Raw genomic sequence first — 23,182 nt, 5'->3', positions numbered from 1 at the left:
ACAATAGGCAACCTGTTATCTGTTAAGTTGACCCTAACCAAATCAAACATCAAAAAACCTCACATTGCATCTATAAGCACAGGTATCCCAAGTGATGCGATTGCATCATCATACGAGGGGCAGTCAGTATGTTTTAAGAGTTGACTCGTGACGTCATTTGTGGATTGTTTTCATGGCATTTCTCAATGATTACATAAACCCTAGTACCTTTGTCTTTCAAACAACACATGTAAAAATTATATCATACACATGATTACGTAACAGCATTAGCATAGAATCAATAGTCTGGGACACTGCCAAATCACGCAAAAAGGCGGGCCTTTTAAATTACCGAAAAAACACGTGTTTACAATGTCCGAGAACAGCAAAAGTACAAGGTGCATATGGCTAGTTTTGGGCAGGAATAAACACTAGGTCCTCAGTTTGCATTTGGTAAAATATGAGACTTGTCATTAAACTTTGGTGGAAATGGGACGTCTGGAAACTTCAACAACTTTAGGGCTTGAATGAAAGAGAAATAATTCTGCAAAAATGGCGAAAATGAAAAAGCAATTATTACAAATGACATCAATTATCTCCAAAATGAAACAGACTAGAATATAATGACTGGTCACGTGTGAGAGCTGGTACTCAGTGTGATGATAACTGGTGCAAATCAAACAACAATCTGCGCATGAGTAGGTGGGATGACCGATACAACATGGTGGAAATGCACGAAAATCGCAAAAATTCCATGTAAATAGGGCCTAAAATATTACAAAATGCTATGAAAATTGTAATTTAAATATTCATATGAATTTTTATGGATGATCTCAACCTGAAATGAACAGAAAAGTTTTAAAAATAAATTTCTCATTCAAACGATAGCCTCTCTCTTTGTACCACTACTTTTTGTATAAATGTAACAATAGTAGAATAACAGTTATATTTTAATCATGGATTCAAATATTTTCTAGGAGACTCCGTTTAAATGTTTGGAGATTAGTCAACAGTACTGGCAAAAAATTTAAATTTCCACGTTTGCTATTTTTGGCAATATCAAGATTTTTAAAGAAAGAAAAGCCTTGTTTTTGTCAAAAATAAGACATATGTGACCATGCATTTTAAATAAACTAAAATCTTTACAGCCCAACAAACATGGTTTAATGAACTGGTAGTTGGTGTTCTATTACTGTTCCAAAAGGCAGCATTCTCCATTCTTTAATTCCCAAGAAAATATAGAAAATACAACAATACCTCATTTCAGCCTCTTATTTCCCTTAACAAAAACGACTCAATTTCACCAGGTGACTCTAGACCATCGATTTTATGCTAATGCTGTTACGTAATCATGTGTGTGATATAATTTTTACATGTGTTGTTTAAAAGACAAAGGTACAGTGTTTATGTAATCATTGAGAAATGCAATGAAAACGATCCACAAATGACGTCACGAGTCAACTCTTAAAACATACTGACTGCCCCTCGTACGAACAGTCATATGGGCACCGAATGCTTGGCAGGCCAAGGTAAAGTACACAGGATGCAGAAATGGTTAAATTGCAGATAGGGTTAAACATTTGACTAAACCCTTGACATCAAAGAACTCTGTTAACTTTCTTATTTTATGAAATTGTATCTAAATTCTGAACTACAAGACAAGACAATTTCCTGGACATTATGACTCTTCTACAGTCTGTGAGTATGTGCTCGTGACTTAGACAAACATGCAGAAAATCCCCACTTTCTGGTTCTTCATTTGTAATCATAGATAGTGGATGTTTACCTGAAGCATAAAAAGCCATGAGTATTGGACCACCGTCACCTCTGTTCTTGTCAAATCCATCAAGGCTAAGGTTAGTGCTGTAAGAAAATAACAACATTTAATATTAAGCATAGATTTTGTTTTGTTTTATATTTTAATGGTCCTTTAATTTATGTATTTTTTCACTGCACAATTTTGCCTCTCCAATGTTTTTGCCTCGCATTGACCCTTAGAATTAAGCTTCCTGTGCTATCTTTGGTACTCTTTATGGTCATCTTTGGTACTCTTTTGTTCATCTTTATGTCCATCTTCATCTTTTGGTCATCTTTAATTCATACTGTCTCCAGTAAATGATTACATTTTGTGTGTGTAATCATCTATTGTATTTTAATAATGTGTGCTCTGTAATTAAACTTGAGTACTGCATAAAATGAAATGAATGTTTTTTAAGACCGCTTAAATTTCTTTGGATACTAATGCATTGTTTTTCTTCCATTTTGTGACATTTTTTGTCATGATTTTTCTATCAAAATGCAGCAATGTCAGTATCAATATTTATTCACTGCGCACATATAACATGAGAACAGAACATGCTGATTTCAATCTTTTTCACGGATTTGGAGAGTTCCTGGGCCTATGTGTAGATCACCATCTAATTCTCAACAAATGAGATCTTAAATCATAGCTAAGGGAGTGTTCATAAATACTTTGGTGGGGGGGTTGGAAAAGTTGGCACCTCGGACGTCAAAAAATGTTTGATCCCCCTCTAAAAAGGGTGGATTTTTTTTTATCCCCCCCCCCCTTTTTATCGTCTAAAAATTTTTTCATCCCCCCTTCATGTCCTAAAAAAGAAACCAAAAATATACATCATTAACAGTGAAGTGGCATAGATTTCTTTTATCATTGGGGTTGGAGAAAATTTCTTGAAGTTCAGTGAATCCAGTACCTTATGCCGACAAAATAAGTTTATTGTACAAAAAATTTGCCATATTGAAGCTAAACTGGTGAAATATAGTACGAAATGGAATTAATTTGCGCAAAGCGCAAAAATATTGGCACTTTTTATTTTAAAATGACCAAATATGGGGTTAATTTTGGTTAGAAACCCATATACAGGCATCATTGGGGATGATTGTATGGACCATCCCCTATCAAAATATTGGGGGATTTATCCCCGGATCAACCCCTATGGTCATTAACTCATTAACTAAAATTACCGCTTGGAGTTATTACTCATTGAGTCATAGTATTACCGTAACCACTCGGTATAAGCCCACCCCCTAGATGGGCGATTTCACTCAAAAAATGGGGGTGGGCTTATAACCGGGAGGGGCTAGTATATATGAAAAAAAAAATCAATATTTTTTTTTTCAAATTTGTATAATATTTATGCCCGATTTTTTTTAAATTGAAAAAAGGTGATAATAAAGTTATCAAGTCAAGCAAAACATGCACAGTGTCATTGTATCAGCAGTCATACACAGACCACAACCCCCCCACCACCACCACGCCAGTATCAAAAGCCAAAACCCTGCTCAAGTTTGTGCTATGCATGTACCAGTACATGTACAGTAAAATGTTTTCAATTACCACTTTTTCCCAGACCTGAGAAGGCCCTGCCTGTAGACAGACCACGAGGCCCGGGTATAAATGCCCAGGGTTTAGCTAATGCCACGTGCTTACACCATGCAGCCAAGCCAATCGACACTCAGTTTTAGGGGATGGAGTATAGTGATTGACAAGAAGCACATGTGTAAACACATATTCACGTGCTCAGACCATGCACCCGGGCTATTCAGCCAATCAATACTCGGGAGGGTCACTGGGCGGAGCATAGAAGCATGTTGTACATGTAAATCAGTCCGGGAAATCAGTAGCCAATTAGAGCATAGGTCATTGATATGCAAAACATTTGATTGAACATTGAAGCAATAACAAAACATTGCCAATTGATAATGGATCAATTCCAGGTGCATGACCTTTCATGGTCTTGTTTTGGCATGTTACAATATTTTATTATGAAATGCATGAATGGGGGGTGTTAAAACAAATTCACTTGGGATGCTATTAGAGTAAAACAAACACACGGACAGACTTTTTCTTGTTTTCTTGATAACATTTTTTTCCAGTAAAAAAAGAAAAAAAAAAAAAAGACCTGCTACCGTCATAAATATTTGTGTTTTTGCTTTTTTGGTCAAACAAAAATGGAAACAAACTAAAATAAAAAAAAAAAATTAAATCAGACGGTACAGGACAACCTTGCAATGCTATCAATTTATTGTGATGCAATCTCGCGCAATGACTTGGTTGTCGTAATTTATCAAACATGTTCTTGTTGGTGTTTTGTTTTTGAACTGATTATCTTTTGAAACAAACTTGCAAGTGATTAAATTTTAATGCCAATTTCAGCAAGTGGGCGAGGCTTAAGGATGTTATAAACTGTCCAAAGACGTGTCTACTGGGCGGGGCTTAAGGGCATACCTGGAGCATCGAAAGCGCGTGTGGTCTAGTTAAGATCGCAAGTTCCAGCAAGCTGAAACCAGTTTGGGTGATTTGGGGAAATACCCTAGCTGCTCACATATCATTATCGTAACTGCGTTCACTGTTGTTTATAAATTTGAGCATAAATTGGCGTAATAAATCCTCAAAATAAAGAGGTAAAACAAACTTAAAATGAAATTATTCAACAAGATTTGTTCAAGAGATGTCATATTTATTCATTCACCATTGATTTGATGGTAGTATTTGGTCAAAATTAGTACTGGGCTTATACCCGAGTGCACCCTAGTTTCTCAAATATTTTGAAAAATAGGGGGTGGGCTTATAACCGAGAGTGGGCTTATACCCGCGTGGTTACGGTACATCCAAATTGCAAAGTGCGCACATTTTGTTGATTTGTAGCTTGAGATTACAAAATCGAATACTTAACATTCATGCGCGCGGAGCGCACAGAAATTTTGGAATGATACATCATTTTACCCGCGGAATTTAACCCTCAAATTTTTTTGATCCCCCCCCCTATTAAGGACTGATTTTTTTTTGATCCCCCCTTTTTAGGACACAAACAATTTTTGATCTCCCCCAATATTTTCCAACCCCCCCACCAAAGTATTTATGAACACTCCCTAAAGGGTACAGGCATTGACTGCTGGTTTTTAATTTTGACATATTTGCCTTTGTTTAGGACAGACAAACATTACTGGTGAACATAACTGGTACTTTAATTCTTTTGCACTCTGTATTCAGATGGTAGTCAATATAAACTATAGGAAGATCACATGCTGGGAGATAAACTGAGAACTAGTTTCACCTTGATGTGGCAGTGACGTCAATGCATCGAGGCAGCTGTTTCGCGTGCGCATTTAGACGGCGTTTTTTAAGTACCACGTCTGTATGTATGCCAGCACTTTGAGCGAAAGCTGGCGATTTGAAGTTGCAGACAGATGTCACTGCCACATCAGGGTGAAAAATGGTATAGTCTAGTACCCATGCATAGCACTGCGCATGGAAACCTTACTCTTGATACTCATGTCTTACCTGGAGTCCAACATAAAATAAAGACTAGAACATAGCAGCTGACACGTATTATGACAGCCTTGACTTGGTCCCTTTGCTTATCAGTCCACACTGCAACAGTAAAACACAAACAAATAGAGGTAGTCATTGTGACGTCAATGCCGCCATCTTGTGGGTATGGAGTGCCTTGTTGCTAAGATCACAGCGTTGGCGGTTGACTGAAGATGTGCGTCACGCACTGCGACTATGTACAATACAGTTATTACCTTGGGGTGCATTTTAACAACACATTTTGATGGTGAGCAAATTTGAAGTGCAGTCTCAGACAATCAACACATAAAGTCAGTGCAATGTGGTATCGCAATTTTGCACCACCTTTTAAAGTTGTATCACAACTGGCGAATTTTGCTGTGATATGGCTTATTTGGAACACTGGCAGTAATGGATACCCGGGGTTCTTAAGTTATGGCCAATGGACCAAATCCAGTCTGCCAACAACTGATTTTTGGCCACTGATCAACTTTAAATTTGTTAAGGAAAACATATAAATCTGGGGTGTATTCGGCCCTCGAGCATGTACGTTTGGTAGGTGTTCGACCCCTTGTTGCTCTCAACCAAATAAAGTTAAGATCCCCTTGGATACACCCATATAAATTTGTGCATTTGTAACCATCGCTTGGCCAAAATAATATTTAATGTTATTCTGTTTTCATACATTTAGTTAAAGTCCATATGCCTTCCTCGAGGCAGTAATTTAGATCTTCATTGTTATTGTATCTCTAAGCGTAATGATATTTATATAAAAGTATACATTTTCAGCAAGTATAAATGACACAAAGAATTCAACTAGGGTAATAGATTCCTGCAAAAATGACCAGTTTATGAGAAAATCACAACAAATTATTTTACTTTACTGCCTGGACGAATGCATACAGACCACATTCTCTCAAATTAACAACTCTCCCTAATAGAGGTTATCCACGTTACTCATGTGTAACATCTAACAAAAGGCGCTGGTTCCCGTATAGTATTCCTCATTCAAACCAATTCAATGCATGACCTTGGTGTTACTTGCATGACTTTGGCGGGCTATTTTGAAACAGTCATGGTTGCACATGCTCTGTCATCCAAAGACCCCATATTTTTCCATTTGATCTGCCATCCAAAGACCCTAATAAGTTCAATTTGAACAGCAACTTTCATTTATCACTGATTTTATCAAACAAAGAAATTTGAAGCCATTTAGAACTAGAAATTCAATGTTCGAGGTTTCTGTGGCGCTGTTTCGGCTCTCACCCAAAGGTTTCATTTACATGTTCTCACCCGATGACCCCATATTTTTTACATCGTATTTGCCAATTAAATAGTCCGAATAATGCAAAATCTGTCCATGCTTTGCCAGCTTATGCCAAACAATATTAGAAATACCATTTAAAAATAGCTTAACAGTTTGCATCAAATGTATGTAATTTTCCTGCAACTGCCTACCATTTCATTGCTAATGCAGTACATTCTTTAAATCTATTTGTGACATGATCAAGGGGAATGAGTCACATGTCGACCCTGGTTGAAAATGAGTTTTACACATGTTTCTAAACATTTACAGCTTTCAGAAACTGAAAACCCAATGTTGAAACAGCTTTTCTTTCCAAAGTTACGTCAATTTATCAATCGATGAAAACAATATAAAACAAAAGAATTATCACACCTTCTTTGTCAATATCTCAAAATCAATATTAGCGACATCCGACTCATTTCCCTTGATCGTGTCACATTTTACAGTAGTGCTAATATACAACTTTTCCTTTAGCAATGAGGTTCCCAGATGGCACTGGATGAGTAACTTTGAATTACTAGCTGTTGATTTCAACATAAATTTACAGGGTATGATTTAATTTGTTTAATTAAAATTTATTTACTACTTCCTTTTTGTCACATAATAAATACTTAACTGCTAGAAATAACAAGGGTATGTTTTAATTTGTTAATTCAAATGTAATGTATTTAATACTTCATTTCTGGCACATAATAAATACTTCTACTAGAAATAACAAGGGTCTGTTTTAATTTGTTAATTCAAATTTATGTACTACTTCCTTTCTGGCACATTAAAAATATTTCTCATAGAAATAACAAGCTTTAAGTCTTACCATTTGTTTTAACCAACTTCCAGTAGACTATTCGTATAGATAACAGATAAAATACCTGGAAAAGAACAGGATTTAAATAATAACATATATAAATTATTATTATTGTCATAATTGTTGCAAAGAAGGAACAAGATATACCAACTTGATGTGGGGAAACAAGTAAAACACAGACAAAATGCAAGGGGACAAAAAACGACAAATGTAGGCACAGGAGTAGGTTAAGCACAATACCTAAAAAAGTATCACCCAGCAGGGCAACCTGAACATCCGAAATACCCCAGACCAACTCAGGCAGAATTCGATTTGCACATTAACTAATTTGAGTACGAAAAATTTGCATCTCACAATTTGCTCAGTCTGCTCAGTATGTCCAAATTAAGGATATGAGGTTACATGGATCAGCGGTTAACCGACCGCGAATGCACTATCCGTTTAGGAAAATCACTAACCGTGGACCTAGAGCTAAATGCAAGAATCATTAATGGTTGACATTAAAAAAAGAAAAGAAAAGAAAAATAGGCCCAAGTGTTTTAATATGCAAAGTTATAATTTGTTTTCATGTCATACTCTATTAATAATTTCAAAATGGATACAAATTCAATGCATTTTGAAATCATTAATAGAGTATGACATGAACACAAAATTATAACATTGCATAAAATACTAGGGTCTACTTTTTCTTTTTTTTTTTTGTCAACCTTGAATGATCCTAGCATTTTAAATTAGCTTTAGGTCCAAAGACACCCAAAACTGAAAAAAATGTGAATTTGGACTAAAGGTGCGACCTCACAGATATTTTGCTAAACGTGTAACCGGTTACAATCCAGTATGTTAACAAAAAACACATTTGTGTCCATCCACCACAAACTGGTCGTAAAGTCGGCATTTTCCATTTTGAGATACAATCAAAACCAGTAAATGGATTTCTATGTAAAATAGATTAGGAATTTGACCTTTAATGAACCATAACTTCACTTCTAGATCTCCGATGAAGCTGGTTGAGGTGTCATTTTAAAGCTGAAAGTGCATTCTTTTAAAATCTGCAATAAACAGAAAATGATCTAGAGCGACTTTACTACCACTTAAGTGGTGGATGGTCACATTTTTCCTTTTTTTTTAATTTTTAATTTTAATTTTTTTTTTTTTACATACGTTTACACGGTTACCCGACCGGATTGTAATCTGTGTCGCATTTAGCAAAGTATCTGTGAGGTCACACCCTTAGTCCAACCAAATTCACTCTTGTCAATGAGTAACATGATCTCACAGGTGCAAATGACTGTCTTATCTTATAAAATAAATCTACAATCCATGTCGAAAGCACAGTTGAAATTTCACTAATACTTACCAGCATTCCAAATATTGAAGCTAAAAGAGAGATCACAAAATAGATAGCACCATAGTTGTTCCATAACCACTTGCCTTTCCTTACTGGAAACTGTTAATGATAAAAGCCAACAATAGAAACAAATTAAAACAAGTTCTTAGAAAGTAGCATTTACCAGGTGGTAAAGGGAACAACTGTTTACTTTTGGTTTGTTTGATAATAATTATGACCATTTGCCTTTGACTTTTGGCAAATCCTTCAGTAACTCAACATCACAAACCTGTTGTCCACCACTAACAATTCTTACTTTATTTGTGACATGTCATGTCAAAAGCAGACACTTTTGGGCAGGATCGTAAATGGAGAAATAGCCAAAAATCTGCCCGGGGTGATTTTTTTCACAATTTGGGTTTGTTGCGAATTTGTGATGTTATTAATGTTAAAAATATTGTCTGATTGTTTCAGACCAGAATATAACCGGCATCTTGTATTTTTTGAGATATTTTTCAAGGTATTTCCTACTCTCAACATTGTCAACAATATCTTTAAAGGCCGATATCTCAATTTCCAATTTTATAATACCATAACTTACGAACTCAATATCTTCGCAATTGCAAATGTCCAATTTCATTTGGGAAAACGGCGTTGTGGAGCAAAATATCTCTATATTTAAGATATGTAAAAACCTCAAAATTGATAACCTGCCCAAAAGTGTCTGCTTTTGACATGACACATCACATTTATTTCATTTTAAGGTAAGTTAGTGGGTCCAACAGTTTTAGATCGCAATAATATTACTTGGTAACATACTTCAATGACGTGATGTCATTAATTTTACACACTCTGCAAATGGGAAATTCCAGATCAATAACTTCCATGCCAAAATAATTTGTGGTGCACACCACCTGAATTTGCCCTATTTAATCTGATTAGCACTCTCTCTTAATTAGTAACATGTTAGTAAGCAGCATACTTTCCCAGATTAAATTTAAGGGCATTAGTGCATTGGAAATTTCAATAACATGTAGATCCAATCTGCAGGAAATTGCACAGGAACATGGTCTGGATGTATGGTTCAATACTTATAAGCTTTGATTTATAAACGACTAGTCCATTTATCCTGTGCAACAATATTGTTTTGCATGGATAATTGCCACAACTTAATTTCACATAACATTTTATGTTTTTTAAAATAAGGGGCCAAGCACTTGATACCAGGAAAGTTTGGCACTTCTGTGATTATGCAGTGTATGCGGCTTATTGGGTACGCACTAAAATAGCAAAAAAAGTGCCAAGCTTCTTTGATATCTTGTGTAATTCTGAAAACTTACTTAATATATAGAAGCACTAAATTAAGTACAATTTGGTTTAGGTTTCACACACAAAAAAGTATCAACTGACCCAGACTTTGCATTTTAGCTTCTTCTTTTTAGCTTCATTTTACCTTTAAATGAAATAAAATTCAAGCATTAGACTAGGACTTACCCGCCAGCTGATGGTGTGAAGAATAGAATAAGACATCTGAAAAAAAAAAATAAACTTACTATTAATTAAAGAACATATTTTAATTATAAAAAGTCTATGCTCTTCATGTAGCCATTTTCTATGCATATTCATGAGAGCAGACTGTTCTACTGCAAAAGAAATGCATGTTTAATATGTATAGTATGAAAATTTATGCCAACAATTTATGTTAAGATTGTACTTGAACAAAATCTTCAGGTGTGTTGATTAACTAATTATATAGAGTTATTTGTCAAGACCAAATATCCATATATCTTCGTTCATAGTGCTGTCTACTATATCTTGTGAATCCTCTCTCCAACAAAAACGACTTTTTAATCCTCTGCTCAAAATCAAGTCTGACGAAAGGAGTCCTGGTGAAATAAAACAATTCCAGCCAAGTTTCCTGTTCTCCTACAGATGGATCCATAACATCAACAGCACTTTGAAAAAGCCATAAGTATTTTACCGAAACTGTCAGCACAGAAACTTCAAACCAAAATATTATGATTGTGCTTTGGCAAATAAATGGTGAAAGACTTACACAAACATGACAAACATTTAGACATACATGTATCACTAACTATGAGTATTTTACACATGTACTTACTGTAAACATGGCTGGTTTTGATCTATATCTTTGTATCTAATCATTGGCGGGACCATTACTGATATAGGAACAAACCTGTATTTAACCAAAAGAATAAGAACAAAATATAACAAAAGTTACATTACTTATAATACTGTTTCCCATATCAGTTTGTAGATTGTGGCATCTTCATTTGTGACCGTTCACGGCGAATGAGCCGTAAATTCCTCCCCCGGTCAATTTTGTTTTAGTTCGTGTTTAGAAAATATACATCATAAGCTTTAAAATGGCATATCATTTGACTTCAAACGATATCCAGAAGCGGGGTTATGGTTTGTTAAACTTTGCTACTTCAACAAAATTATAGCTTTTTTTGTTTCTACGCGTGTCTCTTTTTCCACATTGCTGGCAATAAATATCAATCAGTCATAATTGGTGGTCATTTCAAATCATCCCCAAGTCAACGAGGTTTAAGAAAGTTCTCTCATTGTTAATTGTTGGTTATACATACCTATACAAAATACAATGCCTGGTAACCCACCACTTGAACAGGATTTAGCCAAAGCAAACAAAGACCAGAGTGATTAAAATTTCTATTAAATAGTAGCCATCTAAGGTAGAAGCTTACTTCAACAATAGGATTATTGATTGGTGTTTGACTATCAAAATGAGATAGATGTCGCGCCAGCTTAAGTTACCGATGAATACAACCTTCGTACACATTTTACACTGTAACTCAGAATACAATTTAGGGAATTTACGGCTCATTCGTGCTGTACGGTCACATTTTTTCACTTGCATTGACATTCATTAACATTAATTATGTGACAGAACCAATATGAGCAATAGCCTATGACTGGGGGCATTCAGTACAAATGACCATATGGGGATATGCCGCAAATATGGGTCTCATTCTCGGCTATTTGGTATATCAATGATCCCTTTTTAAGGCAAATTTGGGGGCATGGATGGGTAATTTTTTTTTCAAAATTTTCTAAAATTTCATTCCGAAAATAGCCAAACTATGCCTCCTTGTAACATGGGGAAATTTGAAAAAATCTATCAATTTGTGTTAAATTTGTATTAATTTCTGGAAAAAACATGGCACATACATCATTGCCTTCACCATTTGAAAATTCAACAGCCATCATATACATGTACATAGCCAGTATATAAAAGACTTACCAAATTGATAATTCATACACACCTATATTATATAGCAAGCCATTTAAGCCATTCAGAAAAGTGGTTTTATGTGGCGTGTATGTATATATAATTGCACTTGCACATACTATTCCTTCAGGGATGAGATTTGTAAATTGTGAAAAAGGAGGAAATGTTATCAATCCAAGCAAAACAAAGTTTCTAATGGCTAGGAGTCCAGGGGGCTGCCTTAGGCTCCCTGGTGGGGTCCAGGTCAACTCTTGGCAGGAGTTGAGGGGGCAGCCCCACCCCACAACTAAGCGGGGGGTTTTCTTAGGAACTTTTGCAGCATCTTTCTTTAGGATTTGGTAACCTTGAATGCAGTCAAATGAAACAATGTATTTTTTTAAAAGACAGTGCTGTTTGGTGTTTTAAGCAAAGGCAATGACAGAGACCCTATCCCTACTCCCCAAATATATCAATAGATTTACATTACTGATCTCAATGTGGCCAGATTTTGATCTTTGGAAGAATCTCATCCCTGTTCCTTGGAGGTTTATGCATTTATATATGCTCATATTTTCCATTATTTTTAGTAAACATTTTGTTATAAATTAGCAAACTTTGCTGGAGTTTTTTCTTGATTATTAAAAACTGTGTATTACTTATTGCTGCGGATATTGATTAAATGACGCACATAATATATACTTGTCCAATGTACTCCCCCTGTAGGGTTTGTACATTAGATGCATCACCATCTCTAGAAGCATGCTGTAATATGCAGTTATTGTCCTGTAAATGATACACTTACCAAGATAACAATGTTACTAATTTCAACGCAAACAACATCCATGTTGAGGACTGGAATAAAAGGAAGACAATCAAAAAATAATTATATGAAAGCTTGCGCAGGATTATATATTTCCTGGGATAGATTTTCACTTGAAGTTATGATGTACTACAATCTACGATGGGTCTTAATTTAACATGTAGGCATATTTCACATAGTGGGTTTACCGTTTACCATTGATAAGGTAAGGCAAGTGAGGCAACACACACAATACAGAATGTAGGTCTTGTCCCAGTTTTCACACCAACTGTGGCTAATATTCACCCTCAAATAGTTTGTAGGTACTTTAAAACACATACATATTATCCAGTCGTCAGTATTCCTACCTACCTTTGTTTAAACCTTTACTCCCAACTTTTTATAATAGAGGTCTTCACTGTTATGCATACAGCAAATTTATTTTATAAAATTGTGGTAATTTTTAATGTCATCATGATATGGAACTGAATTGGAATTGGAAATGCTCGAACAGAAAACAAACAAACAAACAAAACAGGGATCAGAAATTGTTGTATATGAAAATTACATTTTTATATAGTCGGTTGGTCAGCAAACTTTAATATTATTATTTAAAAGTTTGCAGACCAACCAACTGCAGAGGGTATGTAACATCACTTATTTTAAACAAATTGCGTTGGAGTGTACCATCAGATTCTACACTTGCACGAGGAAATACCCTGTACTATTTTCATTACCACTGACACCAATCATGCCACCATTCTGACAATCTTATCTAGCTGACATCTAGCCTCGGTTCGAGTCGTTAGAGTGCTGGGATAGCATTGTTTGTTCTTTGGGGTGTTTTTTGCTTCTCAATTTATTTTCATTTTTAGCTAGAGCTAGAAAATCATTAACAGAGCCTATAATAGATTGAGAGCTTGTAGTTGTTGAGAGCAGTTATGTGATAACAATTGGTATCCGCAATTTTCTCTGGTTACTCCTGTAAACCATGGCAACCAAGTCAGCAGGGTTGCCTGCAAAAACAACCAAAAACTATCCCAGCGCTCTAACGCCCTGATCCGAGGTTAGCTGACCTCTGCCCAATATTGAAACATACCACAACTTCATCAAGTTACTATGTTATAGGTGAATATACTTTATTTTTGAGCTTTGAGCTTTGAGCGGAACAACTTCATGAATAATCGACTCTGCCAACTCCTCTTTTTTCAAGCTTGTTAATTTTCACACAACACTATCCACTATGTATTTCTTTCACGTGTTTACAAAGTAATTACATGTATGAAAGAAATTACATGTACAATGGTATTTTCTTTAAAAAGAAGTGAATATTTGAAACTTTTAAAACATGCATAAGTTTATTCACATAAAAATAGCAAATTAATCAGTTTGTAATGAATATATGACCTGATTCACCAATTAAGAAAATTTGGTAAATAGTAAAATAATCTTTTTCAAAGGTTATAAATAACCTCTTAGTCTTATGACCTGACTGACCAGACAACTCCATGTGCTGCAAGCTATATATTTATAAATAAAATAAATAAAAGTTTTGGTCAAGGCAAGGATAATTAACTAAAAGCTGGACATGTGTTGTGTGTGTTTATAAAGAATACCCTGCAACCATAACCATGTTTGGCAAAATTGTTCAAAATATGTGACATGATCAAGAGTCACATGTCGACCCTGGTCAAAAATGAGTTTTACATATGTTTCTAAAGAAGATATTTAGAGCTTTCAGATATTAAAAACTGCATGTTGATACAACTTTTCTTTGCGAAGTTGTGTCAATTTATCAATCGTGGAAAACAATATAAAACAAAAGAATTTTAACACTTTCTCTGCCAATATCTCAAAATCAATATTAGCGACATCTGACTCATTTCCCTTGATCGTGTCACATATGTGCATCAATGAATTCCCAAGACGCTTATGTACACAAATTCACAAAATCTAGCCCACTTAAACAATCAGCAGACCACACTTGCTGTTGGCACTGCACCCATCTTACCGATGCCCATAAATATTGTATCATTACCATAATTTGAAATTATGCTAATCATCTGTTTAAGGTTACACCATGCATCCAAAATTTTCACACCTGCTTTTGAGTTTTAAAATAGTTGGGTGAGGGCTTGTTTTGAACAAGTACATGCTCAGTATGAGGCTACTGTGATAAAGTTGTGCCCAGTTGTGTAAAATTTAATCCTACTCACTATACTGAGTCTGGTAACTCTTTGAACACAAGTCTCAAAGTTTACTTAATCTAGCTTTGAGAAAGTTATTTTGTCCTCGACCTTTAAAGAAAAAAATCCGGAAAAAATACACCGATAACTTTATCAGTATGCTTTCATTCAGACTTGATATCACTTCTAATAGCTTTATCATATTATATCAATAACATTGTTTGCATTGTACTCTTCAATTCAATCTGAGCACATGATAATACAGATATATATCTTCAGCTGCACACACCACAATTGCACTAATATTAATAGATTGGTAATGAACAACCACAATTGTACTAATTCTAATATAATAATCAAAATATCTAATTCTCGATCATCTGAGTCCAATCGGTACACACAGCTATTTCTGTGTCAAGCACACAATGTAATGACCATACAGTACTTCAGCTGCCAAGCACTCTTGTTTGTTTGTTTTGTTTGTTCACACCAATAACCACTGCCAAGGACTGTTTATATAAGAACTCCTTTCCATAACAGACCCCCACTCAGCAATGCTGGAAATGCACCTAAGTAACAAAGCAACCAATCAGCAAAACCAAAGCATAGATCTACATCTGCATACTCACACCCCTGATTGATTGATTCTATTGGTATGTTGGCCCAGTGGCGTATTGTGGCCGCTCCTACCCGGGGGCTCAGAAAAAGTAAATTTTGCCGCCCTGCAGCAACAGCCCAAAAAGGTTGACCCCATTTTTTCCAGCCAGGATGGTGCTCTAGAATCTAAAAAGTGGGGTGGGGGTGGGAGGTGGGGAAAATTTTCTCAACATTTTTTTTTTAAATATTTAAGAATTTGATGTGTTACACCCCCAATAACCCTCACCCAACCTGCTGGTAACCAAAAAGGTATAGTTACATTAGTATTTCCATACTTTTCCGCCTTTTTTCATTAATATTTCTTTTTGCCGCCCCTTCTGCCCCGCCCTTTTTTATTTAATACATCTTCTTGCTGCCCCTTCATCTTCCGCCGCCCCCCTCTTTTTTGCCACCCCTGCTTTTACCTGCCGCCCTCTGCTTTTACCTCGAGGGCTCGCACCCCCAAAATATGCGTATGTGGCCAGTGTTATGTCCTAGCATCAAAATCATTACAAAATGTTCAATGGGGCTCATAGCTCAAAAGCTACTATTAATAAGCATCATGAAGTAGGTGGCTCTTCAGAAGCTTCTTGAACTGTTCAAAAGTACAATTTTTGATTTGACCTGGTAGTTTATTCCACAATCTGGGAGCATAGGCAGTAAAAGCTCAGTCCCAAAACGAAACACTGAGTTCTTGGCTCAACATCTGAGCATGATGATCAAAGATGCAAAATAAGAAGAGTAAGCGTGGCTGTTTGAGAACTGACCAATTGATCAGTCTTCGCATGATTGAGAATTAAATATTTTGATTATAATACTATAAATTGGTCAACTAAAGATGAGCTATTCCTTACCAATAATAGTTGTTGTCCTCTTGAACGATGCAGCTTGTCTTTTAATCTGATATACACGTTTAAAGCATAATTGGTTGTTAAGTAGAACGTTGTTACATTAAACATCTGAAATGGAACAAGTGAAACAAAATGTAATGTCATACTGGCACAATTCATGGAATTTAACATTCAAGTAATAAACGTCCACTGGAAATCTCAAGTGGAAGGACTTGGCAGTGACTTCCAGCCAATTCAGTTTTAGATCAAATTATGTTTTAGATTAGCCTAATCAATCTCTCTTAGAAAGCCCATCTAACTCTATAAGGCACAATCCGATATTGTTTGAACTTAGAATGCATACAGGCTTTTGCATGTGCTTATTACCAAATGACTACTGCCAAATTGGGTGCCTCCTTGATGGGGATGGTGGCCCACACAAGAGAGAACTGCAAAGCAGGAACCTTCCCCTGTGGCATATTGTGCCCTAGTTGCCCTCAACATGCCTATATGCAGCACACACCCTCTATTTTTCACATTTGGACATGCTTGAGAGACATGTGTCACACCCTGTACTGTTCACTATCATTTAACTCCAATAAACACTACTGGGCAAATAGCATGACAATCAGGTGTACTACTTTCCCTCCTATAATAGGTATATTTAATCAACATTTAATATCAACCCCAACACCATGATGGGGTTTTGCTATCAGAAGGGAAAGAAAACCCAAAAGAGGAGAGAAGATAAATAAAGAAGTCACTTGGTACCCTGGGATTTGAACCTTTAGAAACCCCTTGCATGCCAAGCAGCCGATCACCAACCAGAAGTCACTAGGGTTTTGCTGACCCGGCCAGCGATTCTGTGAGTATATATGACTTTAAGGGTGATTGCGTCATGGCATCACATGAGATGCATGCAGGTGCACAGGTTTTCAGTGTTAGATTTTGTTAGATTTGGCAGTATTAGGGTTAATATAGGCATCAATCTAAGAGAAACACATTAATTAACCCTAACACCTGATGAGGTTTTTGGTATTGGAAGGGAAAGAAGAAACAAAAAGCCAATGACTGACCAGTAGCCATAGGGGTTTCCCTGGTCAGCGATTCCGTGCATATATGACTTAGGGTGATTGTGTCATGGTATCACATGGAATGCTTGCATGCACACTGGTTTTCTGTGTTAGATTTTGTCAGATTTGGCAGTATCAGGGTTATACATGTATAACACGATGGAATCTCTGCATTCTCCATTGTAAGTCATTGCTTATGGACTATGTTCAACCATAATTTGAAACCAGAGCCAAATTAGTGATGTCATACTGAAATGTTTATCTTAATTGGAAATGAAATCAGACAGCCCTTTGGACCCACCTCTGTCCTATATTAGAGCTATTCAAAATTATCTTGTATTACAACATAACAAGCAATACAGATATGCATGTTTTTGTTTTGTTTACAATTAATCAATAAGCAAATGTGACAATGGTTTCAGCATAAATTGTGCATGATACTGAAGCTTCAACATACTATATACTATGTATAGAACTTTGTGTAAAGCAAGACATTTTTGAAGCACTTTTATGAATATTAAAATTACATGTAGCAACGTTCACTATATTCTCCAGCAAATAATTTGGTTCCCAAGGAAATCAATCTGACCTCTTCTAATAGTTATAAAATATGATTACATATTCATATGGATGATAACCTGTCATAAATACAAACCTCTGTGACTGCCTGTAATATAGTACATGCTTTAAATGACATCATAGCATTGTCCATTGGTTTGTCCCATAGAAAAGCACCTACTATCCAACAAATCGCCAACAGTACATCAGCTAATGACAGGTGAAACAGTGGTCGCACCTACATAGAGAAACAAACAAATTTCAACAATGATGCACACATTATTCTAAAACAAAAGTATAGGCTACATAGTAAGTCAATGTTTTAATGGCCAAACACAACTGTATTTGTGGTACCGGTACTTTACCCTTCCCTGGTGAGGGCACATGTTAGCCTCTCAAACTTAACCTCTGACTAAGCAGCACACAGTACACCATCCATTTTCATTGCATTACAGCATGAAATACAATAAAAATATTCAATGACAAAAACAACATGAAAACAAAGGGACAATGTGCTGCTATTTCTGTAAAACATTAATAAGTTTGTCACAGGCAATTTGAAACAAAGTAGGTAATTCACTTTCTGAACTCGCACCTGTGACATTTGGGGTACCCCAGGGGTCAATCCTGGGGCCTCTTTTATTTACAATATATATCAACAATCTCCCTACAGTTATCAAGAATTGCAAAATAAACCTTTATGCTGATGATACTGCCATCTTCTTTGCCAGTAAAAACATTGATGAAGTAAATAATGAATTGAATTCTGGTATGCAAAGTGTTGCTAAATGGCTTCACCAACATAGGCTCACATTGAATGTTAATAAAACCAAAACTATGCTGTTTGGATCTGCTCGTAAACTTGCATCCTCTGGTCCTCTTACTGTTCATATCAAAGATCAGCCCCTTGAATGTGTCCCACATTTTAAGTATCTTGGCATTATTTTTGATCAGCGGTTAACTTGGGAACACCAAATTGATAAAATCTGCATGTCACTTTATAAATATATTGGTCTTTTTTACCGTATCAGAAATTTTTTAGCTGTTGACACCCTGAAGTTGTTGTATACATCCGTTGTTTTACCTAAAGTTGATTATTGTGATCTAATTTGGTCAAATGCAGGCTTAACTCTCCTGAACAGGTTGGATCGCCATCAAAAACGTCTCGGTAGAGCAATCATTGGTGTCCCAATCGCACTCCAACTCATTTTGTCTTTGATTCCTTAAACTGGGAAACTTTTTCTGATCGTCAGTAATATCATATCTGTCTCAATGTTTTTAAATGTCTTGGGGGCTGGTACCCCCAACCTGTGCAATATTTTCACCAAGTGTATTGATGCTTATAGCAATCATACTCTCAGATCATCGACCGCTGGGAATCTGGTTATAAATAAGATGCGCACTGAGACTGGCAAGAGAACTTTCCTGTTCAGGGGGCTAAGGCCTGGAATGATCTTTCCCGAAACATTAAAAATCCCCTTCCTGTCAATGCAAATGTTTTCAAGAACATATATACTAACTTGCAATAATATCTCTTTTATGTAGCACATTGTAAATGTAATTATCTTATGTTATTTAAATTTCTTGTACCTAGTATGTGTATAATGTATATGGTATTAATTTTATGACTTTTATGTATATTTTTAAATACTTTTAAATTCATGTTTGTTGTTTATCTGTGTTGTATCCTGGGCAGCAAGGGAGAACAGTGCTGGTCACTGATTGCATGTCCCAGGTTAAAGAAGAAATAAATAAATAAAAGATGACTATTCTCAATCTTTAGTCCAATTGCATAATGTATAGAGATGTGGTTACTGGTATACCAAAACAGGCCTTGTCTTTTAAAATATCCAGGAGTGCTACAAATCGCACTCCTCAAGACATTTAGGAGTGCTGTAGGAGTGCTAAAATTGCACATTTTTTTAGGCTTGGGATCATTTAAGGAGTGCAATCACACTCGCACTCCTCAAAAGACAAGGCCTGCCAAAATGTTTTTGATATTGTTTGTTTCACCTTGACTTTGGTAGTGCAGCAGGTGCATATTTTGTTGGCCACAGTATCAAATTGTGCATGCTATCCTTATCCCGCTTTGACAATTTATATTTTGTAGTACTTAGCGTTTAGTTATACTTAGTTGTTTATTTCTTTTATTATTATTTGTTTCTTATTGTAAAAATCCTTGCAGCCTTCAGGTATTGGACGCTATAATAAAAGCATGTTTATTATTAACATTATTATTATTAGCAGTATTTCTCCGGTATATAAGCTGTTTTTGTTTTTTGATTTGTTTTAAATGTCGAATCAGATCGGCTATTGGCTGGTACAAGGAATATCAATATCGGATATCCTATTGTTGGACACAAATCATTTCCGTTAGCTCTAACTGACCAGTGGCGTACCGTGGCCGCTCCTATCCCGGGGGGCTGAAGAATATCACATTTTTGCCGCCCCTTCCTCAACAGCCCGAAAAGGTTGACCCAATTTTTTTTCCGGTGGTTTGAAGGATTTTAGGCGCTAGCGCCCTAAAAGCAATGTATAGTACCATTTTTTCACAATTCTTCAAATTTTTTCGCCCTTTTTTCTTTACTTATTCTTTTGGCTGCCCTTCTTCTTTTGGTCGCCCTTGTTTTGGTTCGCCCCAATTCTTCTTCCGCCGCCCCTTCTTCTTCCGCCGCCCCTTCTTCTTCCGCCGCCCCTTCGTTTTTGCCGCCCCCTACTTTGACCACGGGGAGCTGGCGCCCCCAAAGCCCCCCAAAAATATGCGCATGCTGACGTCACATTACCAAACTCCAGGTGAGACAGAATGTAGTGCTTTACTTACCTCTGATGTTCGAACAGATCTTCTCCATACAGAATACACAATAATAGACAAGGCACCTGCTACGCTAATTGAGGCAAATACTATGTGGATTATGTGAAGTTGATAAAGCTGAAAAGAAGCAAACAGGAAGTGATATACATACATGTGCATTGTTTTTGTGTTACCTGGTTTGTCTTCCTACATGTGTTATTACTCTGTGTAGACTTTGTGTCAGGTGTGCCAATTAAGTAACACACTGTATACATACTTGCAGGCCTCGAAATAAGCCAGAATTTCTGAGGGCCATTGGGAACCCCACACATGGCAAAAAAGTGAGAAAAATGGTAATTTTTTGCATTCTAAAGAATGGCACAATTAATTCCCTTGTCTTTACAACAAGCAAACTGATATTATTAACTGCCCATGCAAATCTGGAACACGGTCCGAAACATATGGCACACTGATGATGATAGATGAATATTTTGGGCAATTTTTTACGTATGCAATTGACCTTTTCGGCAAATCCCATAAACCTTTGCGGCTAGACCTGAGATATCATATTTTGACATCACACCATTGTGCAAATCGTTTAGCGAACATAGTTACTGCGCATTTCAATGCAATGAAGTGTGCAGTACCAGCATGACAACATCACAGGTCTACCCGTTAAGGCTTGGGATTTACCGAAAAGGTCAATTATGTGCACAATGAAAAAAATAAGCACCCATCCAAAATAAAGTTTTCTAACGTGAAACAGTAAGAAAACAACTTTGACCCCATGCGGAACATTTCCGGGTCATCGGGTCATTTTTTCCCGGGGTTTTCATGAATTTTGGCGCTATTGGGCTTTGGCCTATCAGAGCTGCTCTTTCATATCGCTAGGTCGCGATCATTTCCGGGTCAGATTTTTCATGGGGTTTCCATGGCTCTATGACGCTTTAGCTTTGACCAATCAGAGCTGCTCTCTCAATTGCGCTAGGTCGTCATATTCGGCGATTTAATTCATTGCATTATTGGATTCCAGTCAGGATAGACGGAAAATTTTTACTTATCGTTTTACAATTTTTATAATTGCAATTGTCTTTGGAAAAATCAAATTAAATTTGCTATATATATTAGCAGCATCGTAAATGCGTACGTAATAAGCTGTAATAGCTGATATCATGGGTCGAAGGCAAACGACGAAAAGAAAATCAAAACAACAGCCATCAAATTTGCGTCGAATGAACGTGAATGCAGCTTCAACTTCATCGAGTGGAGTGAACAGTAACGTTAGACAAACAAGAGCCCAGGCTAACGCCATTAGGAACTTAGTACAAAATGAACCCGATCAAGCCATACCAGGGGATGACCAGGCCGTGGCCATAGCTGACCAAGCCGAGATGATCCACGACAGCAACCAATACCAGTCGTTGCCGTTGGTCAAGGTAGAAACGTACATGTAGGTCAGCATAACGTTCATCAAGTTGTACATGAACCTCAACCTGAACTGGAACGACAAGTACCAGCTGCACAAGTGCAAGTACCACCAGCGGTGGGGCAACACCAGGAGTTGTTGGGAAATCAAGTACATCAAGGTCAGCCGTTGTCAGTTGCAGACAGGCTTTTAGCAGGTATGGAAATAGTAAGGCAAGATGTACACATGATTAATAATAATAATGCGGGCATTAGTAGTAGCAATATGCCAATTCAGGTTCAATGCGTAGAAAATGCACTTGGTCAGGTAGTCGGAAATAATGTCCATGCTAACAATCCAGTAGCATCAAACCATGGCAATATTTCGGGAACACAATCATCGTTTAATTTGCCAATGCAAGCACAAACATGTGCAAGTTTTGTGAATAATAGTAACAATGTACCAATAGGACAGGCTAATAATACAGGCAGTGGTAATGTAGTTAGTGGAAATTATATGCAGGTTAATAACCCACTGGCGGGGACATCGACCCACAACAATGTTGGGCAACAGTCAACTATAAGTATAAATAGGCCGATGCAAGCACAAATAGGATTTACGAGTAATCCGGGGCCATCAAATTTTACAATGGCTCAACCGGGTCCAAGTGTGCCAATGCAGAATAGGTCGAGTAGTACAGGTAATACGGGGGCCCCAAGTACATTTACGCCAATGGCTCAATCTTTAATCAACCTGCCTGTTCACTCGGACTTCATAAACAATCCGACAGCGGGCATGGCAGATAATATTTATCAGCAACAGCTGGGTTTTACACCTTTGACATCAATATGTAGCCCATTAGGAAGCTCAGTGCCCCAAACTATGAAAAACGAAGATCATTAATGGGGAATATATAGATTTGG

At 36.6% G+C, this 23,182-nt stretch overlaps 1 protein-coding gene across 1 annotated transcript in view; it reads right to left on the bottom strand.

The window, feature by feature from the left end:
- LOC140154676 (transmembrane protein 116-like) overlaps positions 1 to 23,182 on the bottom strand; it is a 33,618-nt gene that overhangs the window by 3,940 nt on the left and 6,496 nt on the right. Inside the window, 11 exon segments of the mRNA XM_072177242.1 lie at positions 1,766 to 1,842; positions 5,282 to 5,371; positions 7,411 to 7,465; positions 8,759 to 8,848; positions 9,760 to 9,772; positions 10,223 to 10,258; positions 10,851 to 10,925; positions 12,784 to 12,833; positions 16,457 to 16,561; positions 18,161 to 18,301; positions 20,885 to 20,992. Coding sequence (XP_072033343.1) covers positions 1,766 to 1,842; positions 5,282 to 5,371; positions 7,411 to 7,465; positions 8,759 to 8,848; positions 9,760 to 9,772; positions 10,223 to 10,258; positions 10,851 to 10,925; positions 12,784 to 12,833; positions 16,457 to 16,561; positions 18,161 to 18,301; positions 20,885 to 20,992 — 840 coding nt within the window.

This window comes from Amphiura filiformis, chromosome 6 (genome assembly GCF_039555335.1).
Source record: "Amphiura filiformis chromosome 6, Afil_fr2py, whole genome shotgun sequence".
NCBI classification, from domain to species: Eukaryota; Metazoa; Echinodermata; class Ophiuroidea; order Amphilepidida; family Amphiuridae; genus Amphiura; species Amphiura filiformis.
The sequence above is the reverse complement of the archived record's forward strand: the minus strand, read 5'-3'. Positions and strand labels throughout refer to the sequence as shown.